General features: G+C 39.7%; 1 protein-coding gene across 1 annotated transcript in view; it reads left to right on the top strand.

Moving 5' to 3' along the window:
• Positions 1-9,294: 9,294 nt before the first annotated feature.
• The window catches only part of baiap3 (BAI1 associated protein 3), a gene marked incomplete at both ends in the record, with an annotated part of 38,835 nt that continues 34,782 nt past the window's right edge, over positions 9,295-13,347 (top strand). Inside the window, one exon of the mRNA XM_081367473.1 lies at positions 9,295-9,443. Coding sequence (XP_081223599.1) covers positions 9,295-9,443 — 149 coding nt within the window. The remainder of the gene's footprint in view (positions 9,444-13,347) is intronic.

Raw genomic sequence — 13,347 nt, 5'->3', positions numbered from 1 at the left:
TTTATCCTTAAAGGCAGGGTAGGTAGGATTTTTCTAAAAAAAAAAAACATTCCAAATTTGTTTAAACTGTCTTTATATACCAATACATAATTAAAATGTAAGTACTCTGAAAAGGAGAGTATAAAAATCGAGTGTCTGTAGACCTCTCACGACTGTTGTAAACAGCTCATTATTTCCATTCACTCCACCCCCTCCCTTCTGAGTTCCTTCCAAAGCCACGCCCCCAAAACACATGAACGCGCGACGCCAAACGCTCAGGCTCAGCTGGAAGACGCATTTATTTACCTGAGACGAGTGGAGAGGAAGGAGCGCAGTGCATGCAGTGACATCATGTCAGAATCACATGTAATAAAATACCTTTATCACTATGAATATAAACAAATAAGATTTCTTTTAGAACTCACTATCAAGCTAGCATATCGATACTGGTAAAGTTTAAAATATATTTTGTTTGATTCGGTAACGAGCTATATTTATAAGGCAAAGCTAAAAACAGGTTGCATTGATACACGTTTTTCCATTACCATCAGTTACACTGTGATGAAGGTGAATTTCGTGTTAGATTCATAACATATACGGTGTTTTGCATGTAAGAGTTTCCATGATGAAAACATTGTTGACTCTGATGAGGACTAACGTTACACTCCGGTGACAAGTACCGCTTCGTCGGTTCGAGAACAGGTCCGGGGTCGAGGGCGAAGCAGAGGAGGTCGTTCAAGAGTGCGGGCAACCAGGGTCCGAGGAAGTAGTTTTTGCCTTGTTTGCCTTCGCTGACTGCATATGCAGGTGCTTTGAATTTTGAATGCTCTTTCTCTGCCATAATTTTACTCTTCGTAGGTTCCGTGCCTCTTGCACTCCTCAAATCAAACGGGTGCACGCGCATATGGGCAGATCTAGCAACAGGGGTGGTAGCCATGGTTGCAAGACTGAGTGACAGTCGCCCAAACCAATCAATTGTTTCGTCCCGAATGGAAATAATGAGCTGTGTTTATTGCAGATTAAAAGGTCTACAGTCACTCGATTTTTATACTCTCTTTTTCAGAGCACTTACATTTTAATTATGTATGGGTATATAAAGACAGTTTAAACAAATTTGATAAAAAGTTTTTTACAAAAATCCTACCTACCCTACCTTTAAGAATAGTGCAGTGTTACCTCAGCAACAATGTCAAACTCTATTGAAATCAATTGTGTGCGTCAAGTCTCCTATACAGATCGCTATTTGTCTTGCTGCCAATAGCTAAAAACCCTGTGCTGGATTCAAAGATTTTGATTGAGTTAAGCTGATGACTGGTTTGCAGCAAGAAGTCACATATCGTAGTGCACGCCATCCGCTGAAGTTCATCTACTGAGCTGACTTGTGAGATGACTGCATGTTGTTGTTGTCATATTGTCAAGAATCAGCAATCCCGTTTGTATGCGAGCAAATGTATTCAAGGATCATGTGAAGAAGAACAATCTTGCAATTTACACACCTAGTCAGCGATCACTTGTATAGTGTGTGCACACCACCATGACAGGAGTCCTTTAGTGCCCGCAGGGAGACATTTTCTGTCTTTGTAGTGAGTGCTTGGCTTATGTGGAGAGTTTTTAAAATCATTTGAGGTGCCATAATGATTATAGGATGAAGTTCCTATGTAAGCAGCGAAGTAGCTCACTAGGTTTTGGAACTGGGCGAATATTTCACTAGCTGTCATTGTTCAGCATCCAGTTACACAACACACTCAGAGTAAAAGACTGTGTCACTGGATGTCTATCTGATTTGTTCCATCACATGGTGAGTGTAAATGCCTGTAAACATCTCAAATGCATCTTGGACAGACAAAGAACTATAGCTATTCTTATTTAGTTTCATTTCAGAGAGACCAATGGGTCTTCGAGTCGGATCGATCCCAATTGTGAAACGTCTCTGCGATACTATGCTTGACGTTAACGTTGATCAACACTGCAGATTGGCTCTGTGAAAATGGCCTAGTGGGGAATAAGCTGGCATAGATCCCCTGATGGCCCCATACACCTTTATCACAGCCTGGAGGATTATTGGTCTTATCGACTCCTAGATTGTAATGATATGTGCCCCGGTTCCTCCCCTGTGTTACCTGCCCTGTATTAGTGTTTCCTAACCTTTTTTGTCTTAGGACCCCCACAGCCCAGCAATAGTAGTAACTAAGTACCAATTCATTCTCATCAAACCAGAAATATGTTCCTTTTGACTTATTTTATACAGGAGCAATTTAGAAATCTACCTCTGTCTAAAGTCTATTTATGCGAATAAGCTTCTGCTAAAAGACATCTGTGGAAAGTATTATAATAATTTTTTCAATGGCGCGCAGTGGTGTTCTGAAATGACGAGGCAAAGTTCTCAAATCTTTTTTTATAAATCAAATGTAAATTCATGTCCCAGTTACACTTAATGTTGTCACTTTTTCCTGGTCAACTAAAATACATAAAAAAAACAAAAATACAATTCTATTTTGTATTTTTCTTTTACATTAACTAGGCATGTGTAATCAATGTGCTATTTATTAAAACCAAGTATGAATCTCATCAAGTTATTGATTTTACACATTTTTATATGTACTCCAAAATAACTAAAGGCAGTAACAATTTAAACAATATATTTTATTTGTGAACTTATTTCCATCAATCATGAAGCTCGGTAAACACTGTCTGTCACAGACACGGAGATGTACCTTTCATTTTCCCAAACTGATTTGTCAATAAAAAAAACCCACAGTCATCATGTTTTCAGGCCATTTCAAGTTTGATTTTGATGTGACATAAAGCGGTGATATCTAAGTGGCTGAGTTGTTTACTTACTTTTTAATTAGTCTTTCCATTAACACCATCATTTCATTTATTCAGAGCGATTCGCGAACGTGTATGAAAACAAGAGGCGGGATTTATCGCATAAACCAATCATATCCAGTCGTAGTGCGATGGAGGCATTGCCTCCAGACTTTTGCTTACAAATAACTCTGAATTTCTTGGTCCAGGTAACACGGAGAACGAGTAAACATTACAATACAAAGCGGGTTGAAAATATGAGAAAAGCTTAGGGTATTCCACACCCACACAACCAATAAAGATGACACGTTTTGGGAAAGAATTGTGGGTCTGGTTTGATTGGATTACTTTCTGGCTATAGGCAGGTTAAATTATTTAAATATACTTGTATATCATTTCATTATTGAAGTGAAAAAATTGCCACCCTTACAGGTAACCTTTTACCCCACCATTCAGAGCTTCATAATGAGAAAGACACTTGACATTTCTTCAATTTATGAAATACTGGAGACACGGTTATGTGCCGTCTCTCAGTGCTTATCCAGTGCTTATTCATTCATTGTTTGAGAAGAGAGCAGTGATTGCGTCGATGACAATCACAGGGCCTGCCATCATAAATTATTATGAAAACAGTGTTGCTGTTGGATTAGTGGGCAGAGACAGGGGCGCAGATAGAATTTTTTAACTGGGGGGGACCAAGCTGTCAGCAAATGATTTAAACTCAATTCGTTATTTTCGTAATTTGGGCTTTAACTAGTGCTCAAGTAGTAACTTTGCATAATTTGGGCTAATGATTTGCACTAAAAAGCCATTGGGGGATTGTTATTTGAAATCATGGATAAACAACAATGACCAAAGGTAAACAAAAGCCTACCTGATCACCACTAGCAATGCATGATCAGACTGTTATTTGACTAGTATGCCAATCACCCACCAAAAACTTCATGTCTTATATGTTTTTTTTAAACATTTGCTTATCTCAGCATAAAGTCTATCATTATGAACAAAAAAGCAAAGAACCTATGTGCAAATAATAATAATACTAATTGTTTGGTTTTTGAAAAAACGAGGTGATTTTTTTTGTCTCTTCATCGCCTTTATATGACATTTATACAGTCAATTTTTTTCAGTTCAGAAAATCGCCGGCTCAGCTCAGAAATAGGGGCTGTTTACACTTGGCCACTTCATGCGTTTTCTGTGATGGGATAGCTATCCGATCGTGCAAAGACCAGGTGTAAATGCCCTCCGAAACGCATTCGAGACAGATTTGAATCCGAGCGCTCAAACCACTTCAGGAGGAGGTCTGGGCCGCATTCCAGACGAAACTGGACAAGTGTAAATGCATCTGGTTGTTGAAACCATATATGTAAATTTTACTCCTTCCAAAAATGCTAAAAAATAAACGTGTGAGAGCGTGTTATAGGCTATATGTAATGTTATAGCCAGATATGGCGACGCTACTGGAACAGCATCGCCACAGACGAGAAGCTGAACATATTCATCAAGCAAACTATCGCAAATCAAAGTGAAAGTAAGTCACAGACGCGGGACCAAGCGCGGGAATTGAAGATCGGATTTAAATCCGTTTTGCAAAAACACGTTTATGTAGGCTATAGTGTATACACATAATGTATAGCGAAAACAGTGATTAATCCCCTGTTTTACCGATTTTTGTCGCGTTTCGTAGGGATAGTGAGGGCGGGGGACGGATCGGGTCACTATGAATCTGGGGGGGTCATGTCCCCCCCGTCCCCAGTGCCATCTGCGCGTCCTGGGCAGAGACCAGGGCCGTAGCTATAGGATTCGGGGCCCCCTGAAAAAATATTGATGTGAGCCCCCACCACCCTCCACCAATATCATATACTGTACAATAGATGAGCATGGAGGCCCACATATAATGTTGTTGTAAAACCTTTATTTTTAAAGTTAAATGTTTATATAAAAATGACAACTAATAAAAAAAAAAAAAAAAATTGTTAAATAATAATACAACCAATTTTAAAAAAGTTTTTTTTTCAGTCATTCTGTAATAATTAATAAATCAAAAAGTAAACATTTAGAAATTGACAAGAATGCAGTCAATTTTTACAAACAAAATAATTTAATTATATTATTTTTTTAATAAAGATCATATGGAACTGGTAATATTATTAAATAAAGCTAATAAATGTATTCATCCAAGTGCAGTGTGTTGTATTCGTGTTTTCTTGATGTAATAAATACATCATCAGCCGACTGGTCAGGTGCATAATGCAATGCGTTGTGACTCGTGTCAATTTTTTAACTCTATTTACAATAGTGTAAAAAGACAGGCATTTTGACCACGTAATCATTCAGTCGATTGTGGTGCGCACCGATAATGAAGAGTGACAGTACCCGGCAGGCTGTAGACGGTAGTTTTCTTATTCCCAGCGAAATAACAATACGAACCTGTCTTTAAGAACGTCTTGATCGACTGGTATACAACAACTCTCCTGGCCTCCCTCTCCTTCTTTTCATGGAGTTTCTGGTACACTGATTTATGTTTTCGTTCCCCCAACATTTTTCAGTCAGTCAGTCTCCTGCTCTTCCACCAACTTTATTGTTAACCTCAGGCACTGCCGCCTCAACTCTGATTGGTTTTGTTCACGAGCTGGGTTGGGACTTACAATGTTATTGGGTCCATCTGATGTTTGTCACTGACTGAATAATTAATAAATACTTTGGATCGGACTAAACCATTTTTAGGGAGGTAAGAGAAGCAGATATTTGAAAAAAATATTTAACCAAATTGCATGTTTTTGTGGTTTTCATTTAAATCTCAGGCAAACAACTAATATAAATATTAGAATTGTTCATACAACAGGGGGCCTATATAGTATAACTGCTGGATTTTGTGGGGTCTTCTGGGCAGCGGGGGCCCTATAATTGTCACCACCTTTCACCCCACTAGCGACAGCCCTGGCAGAGAGCAATAGAATAAATAGGAAATAGTGTCAAAGAGCATGCAGAGTTTCCCAGCACATGCGATTTATGTTGAAATACCTCGAAAGTAATGCAATACAGAACTTTATTTGCTATCTGATGATGCCAGAATCATACAACGTCTATTTGGTGACATATGGCTAGTGGAGGCTCACATCTCACATAAAACAGATGCATACTGACCTGGAAAACCTCATTGTAGTCTGAAAGGTCTTCCTTGGATGGCATATCTTGTCAGAAAGAATTTGCCACAAATAAATGGAGGTTGAGGAATAGGCACTGGTGAGGCTTGTGTGTCAGACTGAACGAAAGCATTATACAGCAGCCCTGCCTCATTTCGCTTGACAAAGATCAGAAGGTTAACTCATCTCTATGAATGAGAATAAAAATCCATATGAAAAAGCAGCCGTTCAGCCTTTGTATATGAATGAGAGTGGGAATCTATGTAAAAGAAGATTATGAAATCAATAAAACAATTTGGTAGCAATTGGAGAAATTGAAATCAATAAACCTGAAGCTGAGGAGAGAAGCATATCAGCAATATTGCTTATCTGCTGTGGCGCTCTTAACTTTTACTTGCGAGTTTAGAAATAGAAGATGATGTTGAATCTTTCCCAGAATCCTCTGGTCACTGTTGCTAGCTTAAATGCCCTGACAAAAGGTGATATAAGCAAAAGAGGAGCATGATTTGTGCAGCTTTTGTTGAATCCCGTGTACCTGCATTGACGGTTCCTCTTGCTCAACCGTTACCATAGAGACCCCTCCATCCCCAGCCGAGAAGCCTTTGACTGCCAGGCTTACCATCTCTATTGAGCAGTGGTGTCATTCATGTGGCCCAAGAGCCTTTGCGAGGGACAGCGGCTTAGCGGGGATGATCTGGTGAGAAGGAGCCGATGTTCCTGCTCTCGGCTATGGCAACGCTCCCTTGGCAGCTGTTGTCTTGTGTTTGGTAGCATGTCAGTTCTCGCCTTTCATGGGAGCTTATGACTGCGATGGAGTGACATTCAATTCAGGTGGCGGAGTGCGTAATTGAAATGTGTTCACCTGGGAAGCAGCTGCTCAGTGGCCTGGTGCTAATTGCCACCAGTAAGAGCTGAGAATTCAAGTGAATGCACTGCTGTGCCCTTCAATGCGCATTATGCTCGATTCCAGCACAGCGACTGGTGGAATCTGCTTTGTGGAGGGATTCGAGAAAGGTGCTGAGACTCAGATAGACTGCTTTGGCCCATCTTTTGACATTTCTTAATGGACATCTGGTCAGATTAAAGGAAGCTGAAAAGCAAACGCACCCTGTCCTCATGTCTTGCAGGATTAATCAAGCTGAGAGAAACCAGACATGATCTTAACCCAGACCAAAGGCTGGAATACACTATACCACTATACCACAAGTTGACGCTAATTGCCAAAAGTCAGAGCCAATTTGCAGATTTGAGTTGACATATTTCACAGAAAATCATGTTGGGTATGATGGAAACAGACTCCAATATTTTTAGTTGTATACTATAATTCCATCCTGTCAGAGGCTTTCAAACATGTTCGATAATTTAAGCCGGTTTTGGAAGACGTTGTTTTCATTTGTCAGGCGTCTTCTAGCAGTGAGCTGCATGTATGAGTTTGATGTGTTCAAGTAATGGACTCAGACCAGTTACGCCACCTACACACTGGCAGTTGAAATCAGCTCCGATACTGCTTCGAAACGACCGGAAGTCATTCATTTCCTATGGAGATTCGCAGACCGCATGCGAATGGGTCCGAACCGGGTCTGTGAAAAAAAACATGTCAGTTGGTCATCCGGATGCGTTCAAAAAATTGAACTCTTGCGAAAGGCTACGGACGGTTCCTATCCGACAATTCCAGCGGAAGTTAGCGTTGCTATGGTACTGATAAACAAACCTGAATTCTTAACTTTTAATAAAATAAATAATGATTTTATAACGATAAGTTGTCATGTTATTTTTTTATTTTCATGATTTTCTAACGTTATTAGTTAGATAATAACTAATTATCAAGTTTCGAACTCCCAAAAGAACTTTGTCTCGGCCTGATTTAGTCCGAAATGAAGTCACATCAGTTCGTTCTTCGATTTCGCTTGAAATATATAAATATAAATATAGGCTAGTAAGAGCTGTACGTGTAAACCTCACTCCCCTGGCTTTAAGAGGCGTGCTAGTGACAGATGCTAGCGGCTGCAGTCTTTAGCATCCTTTAGCGCCCAGCTAAGTCCAGCAACCAGCTAAGACAGGGGTGTCTGATCGTGCTATTGGAGGGCCACTATCCTGCAAAGTTTAGCTCCAGCCCCAATTAAACACATCTGAACCAGCTAATCAAGGCCTTCAGGAATCTGCAGGAAGGTGATCCACCAGAAGCAGGACTGAAAATCCTTAGGCTAAGATGTTTGTTTTTTTCCCCAGCTGGGTTCGATTCAAAACAACCCTGCAAATGGCCTGAACTAGCTAAACTTGTAACCAGCATAAATGACCAGTTTGTTGCATCTTCTTCACAAGTACAAGGCATTTTGAGGCACCTTCATGCTGTTTTGGCTGATCGTATCCAAGACTTGGTCAAGCTGGAATACAACAACCAGCATGTATTTTGCAATATAAACTGGTCCAAACTAGTCTACGGTGATTTAAAATGCTAAATCTTCTGAAAAATATAGCTTTTACTACAAAAACCTGCCGATGTAGTATTATGAATGCACCAGCGACACGCTAGATCTCCAAGTAAACATAGAGTCATTGCATAGAAAACAACTGATATGACAGTGGGCTTCAGAACTCCTCCTCGTAACATTTAGAGATTTGACAAAGGAAAACTGTCATGAGCTGAAAGAACTATTTGTACATCTGCATATGACATCTCAATCAAAATTATTCTCCTTCACTCATTCTGTCAGTCTCTTACGCTAACCCCCGCCCCCCTTGATTCTTTCTCTGAATAGAACCGTTGCTATTCCCAAAGATGTGACTGAATGTGGCTCACTAGTGAATCATATACCCAGTGAGTCTGTACCCAGAAGTAGCTGTTCTCACCTCTCAAGACTCCTCAGGTTAAGGGCCTTGAGTTTAAGCCTGTGGTTCCAGTCATAACCGTATTAAGAGCTTCTGCCAAACTCTCACAATCTCCATCTGCACCACATCTCAGCTGATGGGTGAAAAATTTGCCGCCGTCTTGACATTGAGAGTAATTGCAGGCTTCGCTTCTCACACAGATGACCGCTTTCTGTGGCTGAAGACAAATGTGCCTGACACGTACGTCAATTAACACTGGACAGCAGCCGCATGTGCCCTATGCAAAGCGCGTTTATAACTGGATTAGGAGAAGGAGGGATGATGCCTGTAATTACTCATCGTGCCTGTTGCGAGCACAGCCAATGGTCAGCCTGAGAGGTGGACGCTGGGTTAATTGTTTCACCCGCTCCCGCCTTTCTGAGAAGTGCTCTCTGATAATGGCCCCACACGTCCCCTCATTCTGTCACCTTTCCTCCTCTCCTATGGCGTAGCTGATGCATTGTGTGGTATTTTTTGCAGACAGTGAACAAGCATGTCGACACTGCTGGATCTAAAGAGCAGTGTGCTCAGGCAGGTGCAGAGGAGCCAGTCCCTGAGGACCAGGAGGGAGCCACCGGCCAGCACCAGCGCTGGAGGGAGTCCCCCGACGCTCGCACGCCGCTCTGGCACCGTCGTACACAGGTGAGTCTAAACCATGAGAGCACATTCTTAAAAAACGAAAAGGCTTTCAAAACCTGACACTGCTTAACACACTTCTTTATTATAATTTACTTTAGAATGTCTAAAAGTGAAGTGGAACACAGCCAATGATTGAAAAACACTGCTTTAATGCACCAGTATAGAGAATAGTTCTAATCCAAATAACCATGAAATCAATTCAATTTGTTTTTGTATGTATTGCACTCTAAATAATTTTGGGTTGTTTTAACCCAATTTTGTAGCCTGACTACGTCAGACTTCCTACTTCCGCTCAATTTCATTTCGCTTCTGTAGTCAGTCTGAGATAGCAGCCTATCTTTCAGTTTTCCAGCGGCCTTCGGACGGCCGGGCCAATCAACGAACAGAGGGCGGGCTGAGAGCCGTGACGTAGATGCTGATTGTACCGTGGATGCGTAGATTTACTTCACATAATCTGCAAAAGTCGTTCACAGCCATGTTCACTCCGGTATTTCGCTTAGATGCGGCTGAGCATGCGCATAACACACGCCATAACCAAACGTCATGTGATTGGCTTACGGGTAACCAATGATTTTAAACTTCAGACAAGCGACCCCCGCGAGAGAGAAAACACTTTTCTATTATGCCATTCCAGACTCTGTCTACGAAGCAAAGCGAAGTAGCAGAGTTTGGTATTACCAGGCTACCAATTTTGGGCCAAATATGTAAAAACCCAAACGCTGGGTTAAAATTGTAATTTAAAAATGTAACCCAACGGCTGAATTTGTCCATATATGATCCAAAGTTCAACCCAGCATTTTTTTAGAGTGTGTGCTTTTTACAATATATAGTTCCAGCTTCATAAAGAATAATATATACTGTATATATATATAACTTACAAGTAACTTACCACAGACTTTTGAACAGTATTGTGCACATTTTATAATTTACTATCTGCCTTTAACTAGAAGCAGCAGCAGATCATGGTTTGTTGATTAATTTCCTTTCCCAACCACCAATTAGTTACTGAGGAAGCGGCTGAAGTGTATTCATTTTGAAAATGTCTTTGTGGTTTTCATCTATGATTAGCCTGTCAAGTGTGGATTTACCAGGTTTGTGAACTAAAGGCGAGTTGAAAAGGACGAGCACTTCAATATGTCCTATCCCAACCGGTCTCAAAAAAATACCGGAAAGAAACTGCACCCATAAAGTTCAATTTCATGGTCGCTTTAACAACTTTATTTTTTAGAGTGATACAGCAGAGATTAATACAACACAATAACAAACGGAGGCTATCGCTTCAATGTTCTTAATGTTTAGAGTTTTGTATTGATCTATTAACTTCCCCCAGATCTTAACAGATGGTGGGATGTCTGATGTCCATGAAGAGGCCAGTGACTCAGTTAGCTCTTGAACGCCTACTACGTTTATAGTATATTCATGCTTTTAGAATGACTCAATCTCGACACCTTGCTCTATCACATTTCAATTTTATCGGTGTTAACAATTCAATACAAGAAGGCCTTTGTGAGGATCATGCAACAATTACCTTTCTGTCTCAAAGCGGTATCACAAGGCCTTTTCTTTTCCGTTCAGGCCAGGGTTTTTTAAGGCAATTTCCAGGAAGCAAAGATAAAAGTGGTTTGGTCTCTGTGGTTAGAAAAGAACGATAATGCAGGTCAGTCTGATCTTTACGAAAATGCAAAGAAACCAGAGGCTTTAAATGTGATACGACTAAAATGTATTCCAGCGCTTCTCCACCATGTCTACAAGAACAGAATATGTTTTTCTACCCTATCTGGACATGGTTACTGCTCTAAACACCCGTAAAGACATCACTTTGAGCATGCACATGACTTCTTGTGTCTTGGGTCACATGACCATTCTCTGCTATATCAAAGTCATGTCCAAAGACATGTATGTGGTGAATGGGTTCACTGCTGTAGGTAAACAAAGTTGATTTGTTTTTCATCCGTCCTCTCGGTCTGTCTTGTTTTTATTTCCTTTTCGACTGATTTCAAAGCCAAACGTAATGATGGGCATATGAACCTTGAGGTTTCTATAGCAACCAAACACGTCTGTTTATCACAGCTGCTCCTAAAATATGAGCTGCTTTATTTTTAATGACTGCACCTCTTCTGTCTAGGAGGGGACAAAACACCTGTTACGTGCAGAACTGAACTAAATTATTGTTTTGCACTTCATTTGATGTACCCTTCTTCGCTGATGTTATTTATACCATATGCAAGGGTGATTGCTGTCATTGCTGGCCAGATGTAACTAGCAGTAATCAATAAACACAGTTCATCCATTGTTAACTAGCAGCTGGACTACACAGGATTCAGTCAGCATCCTATGAGACTGCGTAGTTTGTAGTGATTTGCCTCGGGCTGTATGACTGCCATCATTAGGCTTTCAGGAAGCTGTTTGTCTCCTTCATTAGCGCCGAAGAGAAGTAATACCTGTAACCCAGATACTCACTCATTAATATTATGCAAATGATCCAAAGCTGTGCAGAGCGTCCCTTCCTTATTTACATCACTGGTGACCCTGATTACAGCCGGTTTAAGATCTACAGATCTGTGGAAACGTTTGAAAAGGCACAGATTCTTAAGAGATCTTTTATATTGCTATATTATCACTTATTTAAAAAGTGACACCTCTTTTATAAGGTTTCAGAGCTGTTTTGTTACCTTTTGTCATTATGGTCACGCTATAGATTTTGGTCCAATTCTCAATATTAACTAACCAGTAACTATGACTTTTGTCTCAATAAACTCCTAATTACTGCTTATTAATAGTTAGTAAGGTAGTTGTTAAGTTTGGGTATTGGGTAGGATTAAAAGATGTAGAATATGGTCATGCAGAATAATGCACTAATATGTGCTTTATAGGTACTAATAACAGCCAATATCCTAGTAATATGCATGCTAAAAAGTTAATAGTGAGAATTTGACCCTAAACTGAAGTGTTACAGTCATTATTTATATTTGTATAATTTAATGCAATTATGCTTATATTTTGTGTGTAAAATACATGGTATGTCATCACCATCATACAAATTGTAAAAAAATAAATAAATAAATAGTTTGGCATCATTTTTAGAGAATGCTGGTATTAGCAACACCAGAAAAAACAAAATGGCTGCTTAATAAAATACAAATGTAAAAATACAAAATACTTGTATTTAAAAAATATTTGTATTTAAATACAAAAATACACAACCTTTTGATTGAATCACATCATTGCATATGTGTTACACATTTTTCTGTGTTACATGTGCTTCTATATAAGTATGTCCTTCGTGTTTGCTCAAATAAATTGAGAAATGACAGTCTGGAACGTGACAAACTGCAAAAAACTAAACAAAAATGTTAAATTATAGATTAAATATTTTTCATTCTTAATCATCCATAAGAATGAGAATGTTCATTGTTTACTTGATATACAGTAATCACTTGGTTGTGAGAAACACACCAGCAGGAGCCTCAATGTGTAACTTTCATATAGTTGTGACAAACATCCAAATGACCTGGTTAAGAAAAAAATCTTGTATTATGATGCGCCCTCAGTACACTGTGGAAAATATGAGGAATACGGCTGATTGGCGGCAGCATTAGAAATTAGTGTAATCACATGCAGTACGACCTGAAGGGCCCGGATGGAATCAGACGTAATGAGCCCCATCCAGAATTTTATTTCCTGTTGTGTGGGTGAGCATTACTTTTATTTTCTGCATGAACTCTGCAAAATGGTTTGTCTCTAAATGTCTCCCTAACCAAAGAATGATTATTGCATACTTAACATTTCATTTAGCTGGGCATTCATCTGATTCATAAGTGCCAAGCTGTATTTTTTTCTCATGTCAGTCGACGGGAAGCTTCTACATTCAAATGTGATATGTCAGTAAATCATTTACTTTTTTTCA

Source organism: Scardinius erythrophthalmus, assembly GCF_964197995.2.
Source record: "Scardinius erythrophthalmus genome assembly, chromosome: 1".
NCBI lineage: Eukaryota > Metazoa > Chordata > Actinopteri > Cypriniformes > Leuciscidae > Scardinius > Scardinius erythrophthalmus.
This window is presented reverse-complemented; position numbering and strand designations above follow the sequence as displayed.